The sequence below is a fragment of the Stylophora pistillata genome, chromosome 10, assembly GCF_964205215.1.
Source record: "Stylophora pistillata chromosome 10, jaStyPist1.2, whole genome shotgun sequence".
Classification (NCBI taxonomy): domain Eukaryota; kingdom Metazoa; phylum Cnidaria; class Anthozoa; order Scleractinia; family Pocilloporidae; genus Stylophora; species Stylophora pistillata.
In genome coordinates this window covers 22,351,501-22,371,331 of record NC_142528.1, presented here as the reverse complement: position 1 = coordinate 22,371,331, position 19,831 = coordinate 22,351,501, and the positions used below count along the sequence as shown (strand labels likewise).

Genomic DNA, 19,831 nt, shown 5'->3' with positions numbered 1-19,831 from the left:
CTTTATGCACTGCCCTTGAATATGCCAGGAATTTCGGAAACGCTGTCAAGGAAAGTGTAAAGAAGACAACAAACTGGGCGGCATTTTATTATACCAACCCAAAGTCGTGGTATCCCGTTCCAGACCGCGCAGTGGCACTCATTGAAATTTCATTAGCACCACAACTTCCACCTGGGGTAATAAGTGCCCAAGACGCCCAGCTTATGAGGGAATGGGCACATAAACCTTTGGGGCTGCAGTTCGTTAAAGAACCGTCCGACAAGAAACGACCATGGCTAGAGCAGGAACTCTCCCAGATTTCTTGTACGAGAAAGACATTGTGCCAGGGGAAAGCGTTGACCTGACAGGAGATGTCGGCCTTCCTGACCAATATGATACAAGTAGCAGTGCGGAAGAAGAAGAAACCGAAGACCAAGTAGGAGAAGGATCTGTAAGGGTCGCCACTTTGGATGGTGAAGCAAACTTCCTGCTTGGAAGGGTGTCCGCATTTGGTCGTGCTGTTAGATTTAATAGCAGGTTTATGTTTTCTTAAAAGAGACCATTGTGTTTATATACAATTTCCAGGTCCTAAACTTAATTGAAACAATTGACAGAATTGACTTCATCGCCTGATGGAAACTAGCAGCAAAGCAGTCGAATCTTCGTAAGACAGACAGATAACATCAATCTATCTAATTCCAAAAATACTGGACTTAAAGTATCGAGGTAAACGTGTAACGACGCGAGGACCAAAAAATAATTAAGCAAAATAAAGTTATGGTTATGTTGAGAACCTGGACCATCAAAACTGACAATTGATAGACGGTAAGTCATAACGCCTATTTCAATGATCAAGCAAAACATGTCAAAAATCTCGTTAAAAAATGGGGCGGGATCAAGATCCGGGCGTAAAAAGGGCCGGGATGGCGGGATTGAGAAGAAAAAAAGGCGGAAAAGCGGGATTTGAGAACCCCTATTGTGGACCCTCCATTCACGTATCGCGAATGCAAACTGTGGAATAACCTGACTTAAAAGCAGCTGAGAATGTAAACGCCTTTACGGTCCGCCTACTGAATGCGCTCCTTAGTGGAAATGTTGCTAGTTCACTAGTGTTTTTAACGTGTACTGGACTTTTGTATTTATATTGTATTAGCTTTAGATTTACATATATATATATATATATATATATATATATATATCTAAAATAGCGGAATGAGATCATCATCTACTAAAAAGTGCTCAATAGCAGGGCTAGAGCTATGGATAATTATACCTCAAGAATTAGGTTACTTGAACTTTTACTGCAACTCTGAGTTTCATGCCTCTTGCGAAGCAATCGTCAGGCAACTGCCAGAAATAACGGTTACAACCCACCAAAATTTAAAAGACGAAACAATGTATACGTGCGCGCGCAACATACTGCACGCGCTATCGTAACGTTAGGTTCTTTAACAGGAATTTCCTGACATGTCTGCAACCTGATGTCAGCTCATTTCTTTTGTTTAAACTTGCCATCTGCGGTTTGCAAATGATAAAATATTTTTCCCACAAACACAAGTTGCATCTTTTAGCTACATTGGAATACGAACTAGCTTGTTTCACCTTGCGCCACTTAATATTAAACTTAGTGTCCTTATCTTTAAGACTCCATACATATTTGCTAAGTTCAGTAGCATGCCTGTAACGTTCGTTTCGGAATGAACACAAGTGGTTCCTGTAACGCATTTTAAAAGCGGTGTCACAGAGACCAATGTACGTTTCCTTTGCGGTTTCTGTGGTGACCTCTGCCTGGTAAATTATGCTTTCCATGTTACAGTTTCCATCCATGGGGCATATGTCAGGTTTTCGACAGTTGCAGCTTTTCCTAGCTCGATCATTAGCGCGTGCGAGTTTCCGGATTTCAGATTTGTTGTGGTTAGATATGACAGTTTTAATGCTGCCCATGCAGCTGTAGCTCAGTTTAAGGGTGTTCCGGTTGAAAATTTTGTGAAGAGGATTAGTTTTTGTGAAATGCTTATCAATAAGTGCAAGGAAGCATTTTCCGACGTTAGTTTCCACGTTCTTGCTGTAACAACAAGAACGTGGAAACTAACGTCGGAAAATGCTTCCTTGCACTTATTGATAAGCATTTCACAAAAACTAATCCTCTTCACAAAATTTTCAACCGGAACACCCTTAAACTGAGCTACAGCTGCATGGGCAGCATTAAAACTGTCATATCTAACCACAACAAATCTGAAATCCGGAAACTCGCACGCGCTAATGATCGAGCTAGGAAAAGCTGCAACTGTCGAAAACCTGACATATGCCCCATGGATGGAAACTGTAACATGGAAAGCATAATTTACCAGGCAGAGGTCACCACAGAAACCGCAAAGGAAACGTACATTGGTCTCTGTGACACCGCTTTTAAAATGCGTTACAGGAACCACTTGTGTTCATTCCGAAACGAACGTTACAGGCATGCTACTGAACTTAGCAAATATGTATGGAGTCTTAAAGATAAGGACACTAAGTTTAATATTAAGTGGCGCAAGGTGAAACAAGCTAGTTCGTATTCCAATGTAGCTAAAAGATGCAACTTGTGTTTGTGGGAAAAATATTTTATCATTTGCAAACCGCAGATGGCAAGTTTAAACAAAAGAAATGAGCTGACATCAGGTTGCAGACATGTCAGGAAATTCCTGTTAAAGAACCTAACGTTACGATAGCGCGTGCAGTATGTTGCGCGCGCACGTATACATTGTTTCGTCTTTTAAATTTTGGTGGATTGTAACCGTTATTTCTGGCAGTTGCCTGACGATTGCTTCGCAAGAGGCATGAAACTCAGAGTTGCAGTAAAAGTTCAAGTAACCTAATTCTTGAGGTATAATTATATCTATATCTATATATATATAATAAGTTAAAAAGGCCTCGAGCCAACAGTGACGCCGCACCAGAAGGATCCAAAAGGATTCACAGTCCAAACCTCGATGAATGGTAGGAGAAGTAGTGTGGCACACGAGGACGGACAACTTCGAGCAAAGGAAGACATATACTCAATAAAAAGGGCGTGTCATCACGCCCTATATAAATCTATTTAAGGCATTTTTAAGTCATTGTATTACAACTGATGAAGGTCTCGGACCGAAACGTTTTTTATTAAACTTTTTAGACTTTGTATTGAGTATATGTCTTCCTTCGCTCGAAGTTGTCCGTCCTCGCGTGCCACACTACTTCTATATATATATATATATATATACATATATAATGTTACTTATGTTACTATAGTATTACAATAATTCAATGTAGGCTTTGTAACTGAAAAATCCAGCTTGGGAGTTGCAATAAACGTATGTATGTATGTATGTATGTATGTATGTATGTATGTATGTAGGTAGGTAGGTAGGTAGGTAGGTAGGTAGGTATGCAGGTTTGCAGGATTGCATGTTTGTAGGTAGGTAGGTAGGAAGGTATGTATGTATGTATGTATGTATGTATGTATGTATGTATGTATGTATGTATGTATGTATGTATGTATGTATGTATGTATGTATGTATGTATGTATCTATGTATGAAGTTTCCTTGTTTCGATTCTGTGCAAGGGCAACCGGAACTTGGCTGATAATTCGGGACACGGTTGATTTTGACAAGCCCAGAGTATCTCCAATAACTTGAAGAAAGCTTCCGTAGACGAAAAAACGCAACGCTACAAGGACTTGCACAGTTGTCGACAAGGCATGGTTTCCGGAGGTGTATCTCTTTCGAGATCGTCGCGCAGGACCTCAGACAAAAATTCTATGGACTCTCAACCGAAACGATATCCACTTAGCTTCTCAATTCTTCATCTGTGAAATCGTCCAGGAAAAGTCGTCTGGAAGCCTAAATGTCCTTTCTTTCTGTCTTGGGGCCGGCATTATAAAGCCTAATCCGCCAAGCAATAAGTCGGCCATTTTGTTTTGTTTGGGGAAAGTTTTCCCTCGATTAGTGAGTTAATCCACCTCGCGTGTTAAAGTTAACCTTTATTTTAACCCTGGGATAGTGCCAATCGCGCTTTCAGGAACAGAAGCTAATCGTGGGTTAAATTTTATTCTTGTATTAGGGCCATTTAATCGAGGGTTAGCACTAATGTAGCGCTACATGCCATTGCATTAGGGTCAGCATTAGATTCCATCCACCAAAACCACCTCGGTCGAGAGGAACTGAGGTGGAGAGATAGAGGGAGAGAGAGACTTTATTTCAAGAGGGTAGCACGTGACAGTATTTAAACTGATAATCCTGTGGCCCTCTATTAACCCACCCATCCCACCCCAGGGGAGGACATCGGCCATCATACAGTAATCTCGTGTGTGGAAAATTAGCGTCTCCCACCCCAACCCTGCAGGAGACGGACCTCCATTTATTGGTCTATCCAAGAAGACTAGAATATCTAACCATTTCTTGATGTCATGGAAAGGTAGCAAATTCTTTTCAATTATCTTAAGACCCTGAGTGTTGGTGCGGCCGGGGCTCGAACCCTCGACCTCTCCCACAATCGTCCAGCGCTCTATCCATTGAGCGCTGGACTGTTTAATAACTTGCAAATCATAACCAAAGATTCTCGGAAATCCGCGAGGAGACATAGCCGAACACTCGAAGAACAAACCGAGAAACAATATGGCGGGAATTTTGAAAGGGTGAACCTTTGCCTGGTGGTAGAGATGCAGATAATTTTGGATACGTAGATTCTATTTATGTGGCGTATAAACTCATTGTGGAGTTCGAAACAGTCTCTTGGAACTTAAAAATGTACATTTGAAGTTACTTAAAATTTGACTTTCTTTGACATTTAAAAGTGTACAGAGATAGATTAATTAATAAATGTTGGAAGAGAATAATACTTTCCATAAGATCAAAGAAAGAGAAAAAGTTGTGATATGGTTATTTAACTCAGGTTTTCCTGCCAAACTAGTATTGTTGTTTTTTTTTTCAAAAGTGTACATGGACTTAAGTGCATGGTTTTCAGTTCTCAATAATTGAGAGGGACTCTCATGGATGATGTTCTAATTAAGCCGATTACTAATAAAATGAATTTGATTGCCCTCTCTTTGTTAGATGGAATTCCATTTGGAACAGTGCTTAAATGTGAGAATTGATTGTCCCCATCACATAGTGGGATGCACATTTGAGGTACTAAGAAACAACAAAAATTATTAATTTGAATATTTATCTTTTACCACTGTTAATAATTATATGGTATTGATCGGTCTCTGGTGATATATTATCAGCTCAGACATCTTTCTAGCTTGTTACGTCCTATTGAAACACTGAAGAAATTCATTTTGAGTATAAAATACTTGAAGAAGGTATTCCCTCTTTGGTTGTTATTGTATTAATTTGAACCTTGGTTTTTCGAAGAAGGAAGGAGTGAATATGTTGACAGCTGCTTTTTTTTTCGGATTTTTTGATGAGGTGTCTCACAGACGTTTTTGCCGTAATCCGCATGAAAAAGTTATTCCCTCTTTGGCATTCATTCAAAACATGATTTTTTCAGGGAAGGAAGCTCAAGGAGGGAACACACTGACAGCTGCTTTTTTTTCTATTTTTTGATGAGGTGTCTCACAGACTTTTTTGCTTCGCAGGGTCTTCGATCTGAAGTGAATAAACATGTCACAGAGCAGCTGTCAAGTCATATTGGCCTCTGCTTTAAAGTACATGAGAGAAAGGTAAGAGGGCGGAGACAATTCCTCCCAACAGCAAGCAGACCAGGAAGGAATGTTGATTCAACAGCAACAAAAAGAAATAGAGGAACTGAAGAATCATGTTACTTTGCTAAGTAATGAAGTGCATCATCCGAAACATCAACTTAGGAAGACAAAGGAAGCACCAATGAGACTTGGGATGGCACTGCAAATGATCAAGTGAGTTTTGTGAGACCTGGAGTACTGATGATTTCTATTTGGAAGTTAAAAAGGTCAAATCATCTTTCAATATTTTCCGAGATTGCCCTTCCTTACCAATGGAAACAAAACTCATTTTACTTTTGGTACAAGTAGGACTGACATAAAATAAATTTACCATAGATAAGGTGGAAGCAATCTCAGCCTGAATTTTGTATTCCTGGTGCTACTTTTAAATTGACAATGTGACCTTGACTCTGAAATTGTTTTTACCAATGAACCAAAATAACCTCACTGCCCCAATGAAAATTAAAGGTTGAGGAAGCAAGCAGGACGTTTTTGTGATGGAATATATACCTGGAGAATAGAAAAGTTCAGAGATTGTTTCCAAGATGCCATCAGTGGATCTTGCACAGCAAAGTATAGCCCTTCATTTTACACCAGTCTGTACCTTGGTTACAACCCGTGCATGCGAATTAACATGAATGGCATGGATGATGGTGTTGGCAAACACATGGCATTCTTCATTCATTTGATGCTAGACGATCATGATGATTTCTTGGATTGGCCAATTGCTAAAAAGTTCAGATTGTCCATCGTGGATCGATCTGAAGACGAAGAGGTGCATTGTGATATCAGCAAAACCCTGGTGGCTGAACCCAAATGGCAAGCATGTCAAAGACCAGTGGCGCCACACAACATCAATGGGTGGGGTTACCCAAAATTAGCCCCTATCAAGCTGATTTGCCAACCACAGTACACCAAGAATGATACCCTGCTGATGAAATTTGAGATTATTGGCAAGTCGAGCACAATCATGACTTGCTTGGAATCTTTAAAGCATTTTGGTGGATGTGGAAAGATCATAGACGAACTCTGTTAGTTGAGCAGTAAATGGCTTGAACCCGGGGGTAACATGTGAAGGTGTGGTCTGATCGTCCGGGTGAGTGTATTCCTGAGAAGGACTGTTGTTGGTGGTAGTGACTGACGTTTCGACAACCTGTGCGGAAGTCATCATCAGAATCAAGTGATCACTCACTTGACTCTGATGATGACTTCTGCACAGGTTGTCAAAACGTCAGTCACTACCACAGACAACAGTCTGATCGTCCGGGTGAGTGTATTCCTGAGAAGGACTGTTGTCCGTGGTAGTGACTGACATTTCAATAACCTGTGCGGAAGTCATCATCAGAGTCAAGTGATCACTCACTTGACTCTGATCATGACTTCCGCACAGGTTGTCGAAACGTCAGTCACTACCACAGACAACAGTCCTTCTCAGGACTACACTCACCTGGACGATCAGACAACACCTTGATCTGTTAGTTGTGTGTGATGTTATGATAATCATCCGTTATATATATACAATGAGCATTCTATTCAATTTTAGCCCTTTTACTCTTGTTTTGATTATTCATGATTAACCTCCCACTGGATTCCTATGCATATACATGTATGCTGATCATTTTTTTAATTAATTCTGGTCGCAGGTCTGCTTGAAAGTATACGATGTAAAAAAAGGTTACATGTAAGAGGTTGGTGCAAAAAAAGCCTAAATGGAGTCATATAACTCTTCTCACAACTTGCTTGGCTGAATAGATTGTCATGACCTAAATTATGTTGTACAAAATAGTCCCCTGATTTTTCCACTGGTTTGTACCTAGGTTTTTATATATAGTTGATAACTTGAAACATATGTGCTTGCATTGCAACTAAAAATTAAACAGCTCTACAAATGTAGCAAATGTTAAACTAATATCAAATAGTAGATTAAGTAAAACTTAAGCTGACTCATCCAATAGTTGTACACATTGTAGGCTCAAAAAGTTCAGAATAAGCTGTGTGACTAAATGTTTTCCTTTTAGAGAACTGGAAGGGTTCTCGAAACATTTTATTGAAAAGATGTACTGTTAAGCTAGGATTTAAATAAATGGGGCTCGTTTTTATGCAAATTTTTTCTGTTACTCTCTATGTTTTTTTCATCTTTCACAAATCAGTGGTTTAATTATTTTTGTATCAGGTGTAATGAATTATATGTTATTGTAACTCAAACTTAAATAACATGGAAAAAATGAGTTTGAAATTAAATTTTCTAGTTTATTAAGACTTGTGGGAGATGCAACATTAGTTATGATTACAGGAAAAATTGCATATTGGGCCTAATCTGATTTCCAGTAAAATGCTTCAACCTCGTATTACCTCTCCCCACCTAAGACTGCAAAGATCATCTTTATGTTTGCAAATCTAGAAAGCTTCAAAATTCCTTCTTAACCAACAAATGTTGTTTGAAAATTTTCCAAGCAATGAAGAATCTCTCTCTATGTATTCAAGTCAGTCTATAATCCTTCTATATGCATTCATGGCTACACGCTGAGTCATTCATATTTATTTATTAATCCACAATTCATGCATATCATTTTCATATATTTACTCAGTTCACAGTAATTATTCATAACTTCACGTTTTTTTTTTTTTTATGAAACAAGAAGAGCCCCCAGTTGGCTTGTTAGCTCAGCTGGTAAAGTACTGCATTGGTATCACAGAGGTCATGGGTTCGACTCCCGTTCAAGCTTGAACTTTTATCTGGCTTTATTTTCATTATTGCTTAAGTAGTGTGCTTTACTGTGAAGATCACCTGACTTTCATATTCACGTATTAGGGGGTAATGATCCTGTTTCACAAACTTAAGAAAAATTCATGCTCTCCTGTCACAATCTGTCTTCTTGTGTACAAGGTTTCTGGGAAATCTTGAGGTTTTCACGAAGTGAAAGAAATTCACGGGTCATGTGTATTTCAGGAAACATTACGCCCCACACTAGATCATAAACTCACAAATCATGTTCGTCTTTCTGTAAAATTCATGTGTTACATATGAAATTTGACCTTTACTACATCCATTTTCGATGAGATCATTTGTAATTCTTGCAATCTGCAGTTCACATTCATACACCTACTTAGGAGCCATGTGGCTCACCAGCACTTAAATCCAGTTTGCGTAGCATGATGCGACTAGGAGTATTTTATAAACATGTTTTAATAAACATGAACAAAATTATCTGCACACGGACCGCTGTGGAAACGCAGTAGTTTTGGATGTTAATAAAACTGGTAACGGGGAAGGGGTGTACAGTGGTAACCCACCTGAGAATTCAAAATGGCAGAGTAAACGATGTTTACAAACACTGATTTTATTGCTAGGTCGCCCGCTTGCAGAGAAATTAGATGACTTGCTTTTATTTAACTATTGCCCAGATAAAGCCACAAAGCCCTAAGTATTCCGAGGCGAGAATTCGAAGTCAACGTTTCTGCAATGGCTACCACCATTTGTTCTGACGTCTCTGTTAGTTTTTCCTTCCTGAAATCTGCATCTTTTGGCAGAGTTTGGGTATGTTGATTGTTTGCATTGCCCAACAGCATTTTTTGCAGATAAGTAGCACGGAGGTAATATCTTAGATTAACAGAAATGAGCTAGGAAACGTAATAACCAGCCTAGTTGTTAAAATTACTACATGCCTGCAGATATCTGCTTACCTTACCACAAAGTAACATCAGGAACATATTTTTGTATCGACCCATAAACTTCCATGTTAACAATAGAGAAATCAAACATTGACAGAACTTTTAATAACATTTAATATAACAGGAAAACATGAGTTATATCTTCAAGAATGTAGGTGTATGAATTCACATTCATGCTAATGCTTACAATAATATTTACACTGCATTGATCATATCCAAGAGAAAGTGATTCCCATAATGGGCGTGAAAGTCAATCAGCTGTTTGCTTTACAACATCATTGATACTGCTAGGTTGTAACGGTGAAGATACTGGAGATAAACTTCATTACCTTGTAGTACAATTACTCTATGAATATAAGAATAAATGCCGCGAGCTTGTAGTTCTGAGTTGATTGTTCAAATGTTGTGCATGAATTGTAAGATACTCATCTCTTCAAGGACTTGATTTCTATCCAACCTGCAATGTGTGCCAGAGAAAAATTAAATTTATGAGGCACTCAACATTTCAAAGTAAAATCCTTCAATAAAACCTACACTTACCGTCCATGCTTTTTGCTCCGACGATCGCGTTCGAACATAGTTAGTATGGTTCGAAGAGCGTTCTCAAACCTAGTTGCCAGACCCGTTTAGTTCTCTTTGCTCCGCCATTTTGAATTCTCAGGCGGGTTACCGCTGTACACCCATTCCCCGTTCGCCGTTCGCCGTTCCCCGTTCACAGTTTTAGTGACTTCCCAGTAGTTTCAATCATCAGTTCAACTTTACAAATCCCTAACAATTGTGATAACAATTTTTACCGAATTTAAATTCCACATTCTAAATATACCTCATCAATAAGATTTCTAGTAGGACAATTTTACTTTGCGTTCTTTGTTTCCATACTCTATTATGTGAAATCAATTACATTTAACAAATTTCAATTGCATCACCTTTTCATAATTTCAATATTTGTAAAAGGAAGATACATCCAATTGAAAAAGGACGTGTTGAGGCTTCACACTCAACTTAAAAAGTGTCAAAAAAATCTGACGTCTACTGAAAGAAGAGAAAAACAAGTCAAAAACAAGTACGGGGGCAAGATCTGCTTTCTCGAAACTGAAATGAAATTGCAGAGGAACAGTTAAATCATCAAAAATGGGTATTCCCTTGTGGATCCATTTTCTCGTTTTTTCCAGTCCTATGATTCAAGTTTTAATGAAGTTTTTGTTTGAATTCTTAGACAAGTTTATCATCCCATCTCTGAATACATCCAAAGCTACTGATGCAGAAGTGGATTCTTCAGTGGTTACCTAGCACGGTTACAGCCAGCAAATATTCTGAAGCACCAAGACACTTTAGTGAAATGTTGATGTCTCCATCAGCATGTTTTCCTTTAACATAACAACAGGTGAAGATGTCACTGAAGGATCCAGCAACTATTAACCATTTTCACAAAGCAAAGATCATGGAGCAGAGTGGTTAACTTTTCCTAAGTTGCTTGGAATGCAAACTGATCAGAGATACCAAATTCTTTTCTGGCACTCTTTATTAAAGCTTCTTGAAATTCAAGTCAGGTCTGAAAATCAAGAAGAAAAGTCAGTGAACATTCAGTCTCACATTGGTGTCTAAGGAAAGAGTTAAATTAATTAAATGGGCCACTCTTTCGAAATTAAAGGAACTGCAATTGCTAAGTGATATATCAGAGAACTGGCTTTATCACCACAGAGCTCACTCATAAGTAAAGAAGCCAGTCCAAACCTGTTTGAGCTCTCTGCCAAGCACATTTTCAGTCTTCCAGATAAGAATGTTCTTGCTGAAAGATTGGGAGTACAACCTTTCTCAACTGTATCTTAATGATAACATGTCAGAGTTATCAAAACAGGCCTCAATCACATTTGTTGAAAACATTGTGCACAATAGAAAAACCAACACCAGTACCACAGAAGCAGCAAGTGAAGTTCACAAAGAAAGAATGAAAGGATGTACCCAAATGCTCAGCACAGACCTTTTGCAAGAGGCAAGAAAGAACTCAAAGAAGATTAGAGAAAACAGCACACAGGAGCCACTTACAATAAAAGATGTTTACCCCAAGGCTTGGAAAGAAAAGAAAGTAAACAATCACTTACTTGATATGATTCTGTCACTAAAAGCCGATGGTGATCGCAAAGTTATACTTCAGTGGAAGGCTTGTGCCAAAGGAACATCTGAATTAGAAGGACAGATGTCATTCATCCCAACAGTAATTGAGGGAGTTACCAGTACACATGATGGACAAGTTCTGAGACTTGGGCAGCTAGCAGTGCTAAAGGTCTGGACTATGGGGAGGAACTACCAATTTATGGTCTACCAATGCCAGTTGTGTCTACAGAACCGTCCAAATGTCTTCCCACCTCCAAATACTTGTCTTTCCATGTCTTACATATCTGTACATGTTACACCATTGCCTGCACATGAAGAATAGATTAGTCATGGGGATGGCTCAGTAGTTTCTGAACATTTTAGTTTTTATACATAACAATTGATTTCATTGAGCCACACTGCATGGAATAAATATATCTCAGCATTAATGGTTTTTTTTTTTACACACATAGACACATTCTGATAATTAATTCATGTTTCAATGTAGAACTAGCTGGTAAAGGCATGTAGTATATGCCATTTTGATAAAGTGAACAAAGCTGAATATCTTAGTGTAGCATGTAGGATCAGGGCGGATCCACGAATTTTTGATTGGGGGGTCCAAACTTTGGTTCAGAAAGGACTGTTGGACTCTTTTGAGGCAAATTACTTCTCCCCAACACCCCCCACACCCCCTCTTACCAGTCGCGGTTGCACGTTATAATTCCTTGGTCGCTTACTGTTTACTTGGATTCATTAATGAAAAAATCAGCCAGTTAAAAAGTGATATACGATCCTGTCGATGTAAGAATTTCAGTCTCAAAGTTGTAAGGGTCAGGTCTGATGGGGGGGTTCCAGACTATTGAGCGTGTTAGCTTTACGATATTGTCACTGGTCCATGACTTGTATATATTTGTTCTTGTTCAGTAAGTGTATCATTTTGTACAGGAAGGGCAAAGCAAAGTGATGTAGCGAATGTTATGTTACAGATAGTTAGTGCACAATGTATAACGGTAATAAATTAGAGTGAAACACTGGATCTTTCAAAAAATGTGCCGAGTTTATTTTCCTGTCTCTCCTTATTCCATGTAAAAGATACAGGCAACTTGTAACAGCCACTTCAACAACCTAACTTTATCTGGACCTATACTAATTATTGAATATGCAATGAGTATGCAATGTATCAGTGTATTGGTCAATCCTCCACATTCAAAGGTCCCAAAGAAATAAGCATTAATTTGGCAATCAATATCAGTCAAACATCATCTTCATGAATATCCGTAATAAGTACCAACGACTACCCGTGAAGTGATTGATAAACTGTTCTTGGTTCCTGATAACGATTAAAAACGGAGTTCACTCTTGATCTCGAACGGGCGATTTTGAATGTAAGCTAATTGACCTGTTACCACCAACACACTCAAGATAGGGGTAAAGATAACTTAATTTATACTCTTACCCCGTGCATAGTTGCTATATACTTTCGAACTTCTCTGAGTACGTACATCTCATCAATCGATATATATATTTCACTCTTCCATGGTTTTTCGAGAGCGCGCGTCAAAAAAATTAAAATAACTGTCTAACGAACAACATTGGACCCCAAAACTAACACGTTGCCAACTCTTGAGCTTGTCCGCTTCGAAGTTTCATATAATAAACACCACGCGCAAATTATGAACGGCAAAACAGTACGAAAAAATAGCATTTCTAACTCTAAGTTCGATGAAAAAAAAAATAATAAAACGGTAGAGTCTTCAACTCCGTTGCGTTCTTCCCGGTCTTTGTGTTAAGCTACCAGAAACTTTGTGTTTTGATAAGATATTCATCGGTAAAGTTCTAAGAGCGAAAGGGGGTAGACGAGAGAAGAAATAGAAGAAAGGGTGTCTTCTACGCATGTCTAAAATTTTATTTATCCCACGTGCCCCAGAGTTTTGTTTGACTACTTGAACGTTTCCTGTCTATGATTTGTGTTCTGGGGATTTCCCCTTATCCTAGAAGCCTTTCCTGTAAGCCCTGTCAGGAGCCAATGCTGTTATTAAAAAATTGGGCCCTAACATCTTCATCCATAATAGAACTCACATTGAGGCGAGAGCAGAGGTTTCGTAGTTTCGGCAACAAAACCGCCGATTGAATTCTTAAGGAAGAGACTAAAATCAGTTGTACAGTTACTTTACAGTTCGTTTCTTATGCCCACCCTATGTCAGCCTCGAGCAGAACGGTTACCTCAGATGAACTGGGTTTATCATCATCACACCAAATTCAACCAAGGTTTAAAGGATCTAACGAGTACTTTGATCCACCGTTGGAAGGAAAACATGAATGTCCTATCTGTCAAAAGAGACTGAGAGAGCCAGTGCAGACAAGCTGTGGTCACAGATTTTGTCGTCGCTGTATTGTTAGCTCTATTGGGTTAGCGAAAATATTTTCGGAAAATTTTAGGGGTCAAGTTCCATAACACTATGAAGTTTTATCGAAAAAAAATTTAAAGTAGAAAGTCTGTAAACGATTTTAAAACGTTATTAAATCATCTAATTTAACTATACGCCTTAAATATATTTGAGTTTCACAGCGATTTATTTAAAAACTACGTAGAGATAGCTGCGCGAAATGGCAATCGTGGTTTGGTTGATGCATTCTGGATCGACGGCACCGACATGACTACGAATTTGCCTCTTGGTTTGCTTCTTATCTGTATTTTTAGTATAAGAATAAAGACGAGAGATCCTGGAACCATAGTTAGTAGAGGGGACTGGTTATGAAACCCGGTAAACAATAGAGACCGATGTCTTTGTTATGGTTTCCCTTAGTCACGTGATGTTGACCGTGCACATGGAAAATCAACATGGAGATCGGAGTGACGTGAATGTGCAGAGACTCACGCTGTATTTCGCTAGATTTTTAGCTTAGATTAATCTCGATTCGATAAGTGTTATAGCTACACTACTCATTAATCGTCATGCCTGGAGATAACTGCGCTATGTTTGGCTGTGGGAGTTGTAGAAGAACGAAAGGGATTGGTATTTGGAAGCTACCTGCAGCGAAGGACGAGGCACACAAGAAGTGGCGGGACGATTGGTTGAGTGAAATCACAAAGACGCGTGAGATCGACCATGAATTTCGAAAAAGGATCGAGAACGACAAGGTGTTTACCTGTGAAAAACACTTCGACTTAGAAGATTTCGAAATATGTAAGTATGGCTGCGATAGAAGCTTACAGTAGAAATTGAAAGACATGTGCTCTCGCTTTCCATAAGGTTTTGTTTATTTACGATCTCTCTGGAATTTTCTTGAAGGTTAATTTTCATCTTTCTTAGTTTTGTTTTACTTTATTTTCAAATGCAGTTCAAACGGCGAAAATGACGAAGAAGAAACAGAGATTTTCTATCAGGATGTAGACAATGGCTTGAAGCTGTTGCCTAGGCTGCCATATGAGCATGTAAACCTGACCCCTTATTCTGTCATGCGGGTAAATCTTGCTGCACAAGCCCTGAGCGCATCAGTCGCTGCAGTTCTGAAGACGTTTGGACCTCCAGGCACAGCAGCAACTGCAAAACTCTGCGACATGATCAATGGCTTCTTTGATTGTCTCAATGTGAGAAGCATGACAGAGCATCAGAGAAAGCGCAAACCATTCTTGGCTCCTTATACTTCTGTTAATGACGAAAGGTGTGTTGTTGATTTTTTTAAAATTTTGTTTAATGTACAAAGTATTATTTAGCAAAATACAATGTTAACCCTGGGTATAAAATCATCCATTGTTAATGGTTTCTAAATGTATAATACTTCATTCAGAATTTACAAATCCTGAAAAGGAGGGCCCAGAGGTTATCCCTATTAAAGGGCCTTCTAGCTAACTACATTTAAATGTGATAAAATACTATTTTTTAATTTTACAATGGGGGTTTTTATCAGAATATTTATTTTGCTTTAAAAAGCTTCTGTTTAATTAGTAAATCAATTAAAGCTGCTTAGGTGCATTTTTATAATGGAGGACTTATTATGTGGAGGTATCTTTAACTTTATTAATTGCCTTATTCATGTCAAGAAACAGTAATTAATGACTTTTCTTTTATTTGCTAGATTTGCATGGTTGGTGGAGTTCCTAGACTATCTGAGGACTTGGAAAGAGAATGTTGACAACAGACCGGGTAACTTCACCCAGAATGTCAGAAACCAAATGTTTCTCTCATGGCAGACATATGAGGGCTTTTGCATATCTGTACATTCTGCTGTCAAGGTGACAAAATTTTTGCTCCAGGAAGGGTTTGAATTTGTCCTCACAGAACGGTTCTGCCAGGATCCAGTAGAGGAGTACTTTGGGGGCCAGTGGAAACTGGGTAGACACAGTGACAACCCTGATATAAAAACATTTGGGTATAACAGTAACACACTAAGAATGCACAGAACAGTGTCCTGTCAAGGTGGCAACACAAGGGGCCGAAAGGACAAGACACAAGCCTGGGAACAAGTTACCGATGTTAAGTTACTACGTAGAAAAAAACTGAAACTGTAGTTAAGGAGAAAGCTGGGATGCAATATCTTGGCGGTTATGTTCTGCACAACTTACACAAAAAACATGGACGAACTAACTCAGTGGAGAGCCAAGAAGCTATGGCAGTACTGAAAGCTGGGAAACTGGAGACCATAACTGACTCTAGCCAGAAACTTGTCTCAGCTTTGAATCGTGGGGGACTTTGGTCAATCACTCAGCCTGCACGGCAAATCTTTTTTTTTAGTAAAAACAGAATGTCATTTTAGGCTATTCACATTAAAGCCTGATTTGCAAAGATTGGATATTTCCAGCATCACTAACAAAGCAACCAGTGTTAGTGACATCCTTGCTAACTACAATTTTATGATATCAGATGCAGAACTTGAGCCAGACAGTCATGTTTGTAAGGATGTCTTTCATGGGATTGTTAGTCTGTATGTACATGTACACTCGTTCTCTTTTGCCAAGGATGTCATTCAGCATTACAAGATCAAGGCAACCCAAACCAAAGCAAGGGCTTTATGCAAGGAAATTAGTAAAAGTTGTCAAGGTGATGACCAACAAAGGCAGGAATAGGACTGATAATTCACATTATTTTTTGATTTCTTAATTAGTACCTTATGATCAGTACCACCAATTGCAGTGAGGACAATAAATGTTATGTTAACTCTGAATTTTTTTAAACTTTGATTCAGGTTTGGTAAAACAATTAAATTCATTCAAGTTACGAGTGATATAAATTATAAGAACTTGGGAATGGATCTTCAATAAATTACATTTCTTGTTTTATATGCTCCCAATATAATCAAACTTTTGTACCCTTTCTGTCATTGTTATGTGAACATGCACTAAAAAATCTTCATCAATTGACATGAGATAATTGTATCTATAATACAAAATATACTCTTATGCTATGTGATTAATCTCCTCAATGATGAATTGACTTAATTGACTGACAACACAGTTTTTATATTATGACTGCTTTCAGTAGAGTGTTTTTGTTGCTTAGAGTATGCCAGCAAACAGTCAGCATCTTTGGTTGCAAGTAGTGTTGCTGCATTCCAAGAAAGTCCACTGAAGAATTGGGTTGACTTTACAGCAACTGTTGCATAATATTTGCCATAAACTTTTCTGCATCTCCATTTTTTGTGTATCCTTCATAGATTGCTTTTATAGCAGAGAATTCTTTGCTGTCTTCTTGTAGCTGTCGGTATGAGTAATTGCTGAGCTCCATCCTTAAATTTTCTGCAAAAACTTTCCTTTCCTTAACATTGCGGACAGCACGGTCAATTATTTCTACAAGAACGCTCGGTCTCAACTGTTGCACCTGCTCCAATCCTTCCTGTTGATTGTTGTGTTTTGCAGCCCCGTGTCTGTCATAACCTCCTCTTATTTTGTATTTCTTTCCGCAGTCATGACAAAAAATTTCTTGACGCTGAGCCTACAAAGATATTACAAACATCACCATTGTAAAATAAATAAACTACTTACTGTGACACGAACTCAACTGGGGCCACCCAACGTTTTTTAGCCAATCACAAGACGAGTTTAGAACAAAAAAATTGAAGTTCGTTCATCAGCGGATCAATCACTATAAGGGTCAAATTTCACTGTTCGTTTGACTAGATCAGATGTGAAGGTATGCGAAAGCTTATAGTTTTTTTAAAGCAAAAAAATATCATATTTTTCATTTCTATTACGGTAAAGATGAGTAAATATTTACCTAATGGCGGCCGGTAATTTCGAAGACTAAACTGACTAAAGTTAAATTTACCAAATTGCGGCCGACTCACTTTATACAATATATTTTCCGAAACACGGCCTGGAATGCCGAAGGCGAGAGCTTATGTAATTTACTGAATATTGCGGCCGCGAATTTTTAACACGCAACGGGCTCGATCAATGTAAATAGATATATCAAATTACGGCCGGCTAAACCTCAAGGCGAAACCGGCTCAACACAAGTATATTTTTAAAATATCATTGAAAAACGCCCGTATCTACAATTTTACCGGGAATTTTAGTAAACAATCACAAGGACAAAGAAAATTTCAAATTTAGGTTTTGCATATATTACCGGTGGTTAATTCCGTTTGCGTTGAAGTTTGAAAGTCGGGAAGTATTTCAAACATTTACTGATTTGAGGTAAAACCGTTTCGTCTTCAAAATCTCAGGCCGTGTCAATTCCGCAAATACATTTGTATTGAGTCCGTTTGGTCTTCAATATTCCCAGCTGCATTATTCCGTAAATTATATAAGCTTTCATCCTCGACATTCCAGACCGTGTTTCGAAATATATATTTTATAAGTTAACTCGTTCGTAATTTAGTAAATTTCTTTAAGTCTGAGTCCTTTCAGTCTTCAAACTTCTCGGCCCCAAAATTCGGTAAGTTATGCAAGCTTTCTTCTTCAAAACTCCATACCCTATTTCGAAAAATTTTTGTTATAAAAGTTTACTCAGCCGTAATTTGGTAAACTTACGTTGAGTTCGTTCAGTCTTCAAAATTTCCGGCAGCAATACTCGGTAAATTATACAAGTTCTTGTCTCCGACATTCCAGACCGTGTTTCGAAATATAAATTTCATTGGTTTACCCAGCATTATTCGTTACTTACGTATGTTGAGGCTGTTCAGTCTTCAAAATTACCGGCCGCTATTAGGTAAATTTTTATTCGCTTTTACCGTAAACGAAATAAACAACATATTTATTTCACCGTAAAAAAACTAGAAGCTTTCGCATGTCTTCACATCGACTCCAGTCAAACGAGCAGTTTAATTTGACCGCTGGTGAACGAACTCCCATTCTTTTGTTCCGTACTTGTCTTGTAATTGGCTAAAAAACGTTGGGTGGCCCCGGTTGAGTTCGTTTCACTGTAAGAGTTTAAAAATAAAAATTCGGTGGCCACTTTTTTCGATCAAGAGAGTATCGTGAAGTCGCGAAGCTCTATCGATTACAAGGTTTACCACTTAAAATAATTTCGACAAATCACTAGGGAAGATTGCCTTTGAAGAAACGGCAATATGTAAGCATGGTTTATACGCGCGCGTTTGATGAGTTTCGTTTGTAAACGCGTCGAGTAGCCCATCTGTGGCAAATTTATCAGTAGTGCAAAATTACAACTCGAAATTGCAACGTTTTCAACTTACATTTCTAACTGCGACGGAAAATTGTTCCTCTACTTCGTCATCGTCTTCCAAAATATCCAAGATCGCCTCAAAATCTTCTCACCACACAAACAGATCGTCTACACCGTCCGCCATCTTGAATGAATTTGTGCACGGTCAGAGTCACGTGACGGGTCTGTTCAACATCGCCTACCACGCTATTGTTAAACCCTCTGATGTTTACCGGGTTTCATAACCATCCCCTCTACTAATTATGCGGGAACGAGCCTCTGGACCTTGGCGCATAGACCGTGACGAGTTTATGGGTTTCTTTAGCGAAAGTGAGCACGATTTTTTTAATACTTGTATTATCAACTATTAAGAGCAGGGTACTGTTCACAAAATTTCACAAGATGATTAAAAGACATTTCCATCGTTTCTTGAAGGAGTTGTGGTCCTAGCGAATGTCCAGTGAAAGGTTGCCATGAAAGTGTCACAAAGTCGCAGGTATTTTTGTTAAAAACTTTTGATTTACCATCAGGGTATTGCTGATTGACTATTTCAATTGTTGCGCATCTGCTCGATGAACTCGGGATTTAAACAAATTTTATTTCTCCACACAAATTATTGCAGTGGCTCAAAATGATTTGGAAAATTTTAACTATTATTGTTCGATAGTTCTCAGCTACAACGATTTTCCCTCTGTTTCATTGAAAATGATATCAAAATCAAGTTGTGATCAGGGTTTTAACCTTCGAGGTTGACCGAGGAAGCACTACAG

General features: G+C 38.5%; 3 protein-coding genes and 1 long non-coding RNA gene across 4 annotated transcripts in view; 3 read left to right on the top strand and 1 right to left on the bottom strand.

The window, feature by feature from the left end:
• The first annotated feature begins 271 nt into the window (after positions 1–271).
• Positions 272–6,797, top strand: LOC111331836 (TNF receptor-associated factor 2). The gene is given in 5 exon segments (XM_088737029.1): positions 272–499; positions 5,054–5,128; positions 5,581–5,643; positions 5,645–5,859; positions 6,154–6,797. Coding segments are annotated over 5 exon segments (1,149 nt in total). The 3' UTR covers positions 6,722–6,797.
• A 6,839-nt stretch (positions 6,798–13,636) lies between these two features.
• Positions 13,637–19,831, top strand: part of LOC111329951 (TNF receptor-associated factor 6) — an 18,808-nt gene continuing 12,613 nt past the window's right edge. Inside the window, 2 exon segments of the mRNA XM_088736748.1 lie at positions 13,637–13,863; positions 19,497–19,557. Coding sequence (XP_088592874.1) covers positions 13,652–13,863; positions 19,497–19,557 — 273 coding nt within the window. The 5' untranslated portion in view covers positions 13,637–13,651.
• On the top strand, positions 14,266–16,865 carry LOC148722261 (uncharacterized). The gene is made up of 3 exons (XM_088736750.1): positions 14,266–14,642; positions 14,797–15,120; positions 15,535–16,865. The coding sequence occupies exons 2-3, from the start codon at positions 14,915–14,917 to the stop codon at positions 15,965–15,967; spliced, it is 639 nt and encodes a 212-aa protein (XP_088592876.1). The 5' UTR covers positions 14,266–14,642; positions 14,797–14,914; the 3' UTR covers positions 15,968–16,865.
• Positions 16,819–19,343, bottom strand: LOC148722260 (uncharacterized). The gene is made up of 2 exons (XR_015992704.1): positions 19,093–19,343; positions 16,819–17,387 (listed from the first exon to the last, which is right to left on the bottom strand). It is a non-coding gene; the product is annotated as an uncharacterized LOC148722260 (long non-coding RNA).

Coding starts and splice junctions, on each gene's coding strand:
- LOC148722261 (XM_088736750.1), top strand. CDS start 14,915: ATGCGGGTAAATCTTGCTGCACAAGCCCTGAGCGCATCAGTCGCTGCA. Junction 15,121..15,534: donor ACTTCTGTTAATGACGAAAG/GTGTGTTGTTGA, acceptor TTTATTTGCTAG/ATTTGCATGGTTGGTGGAGT.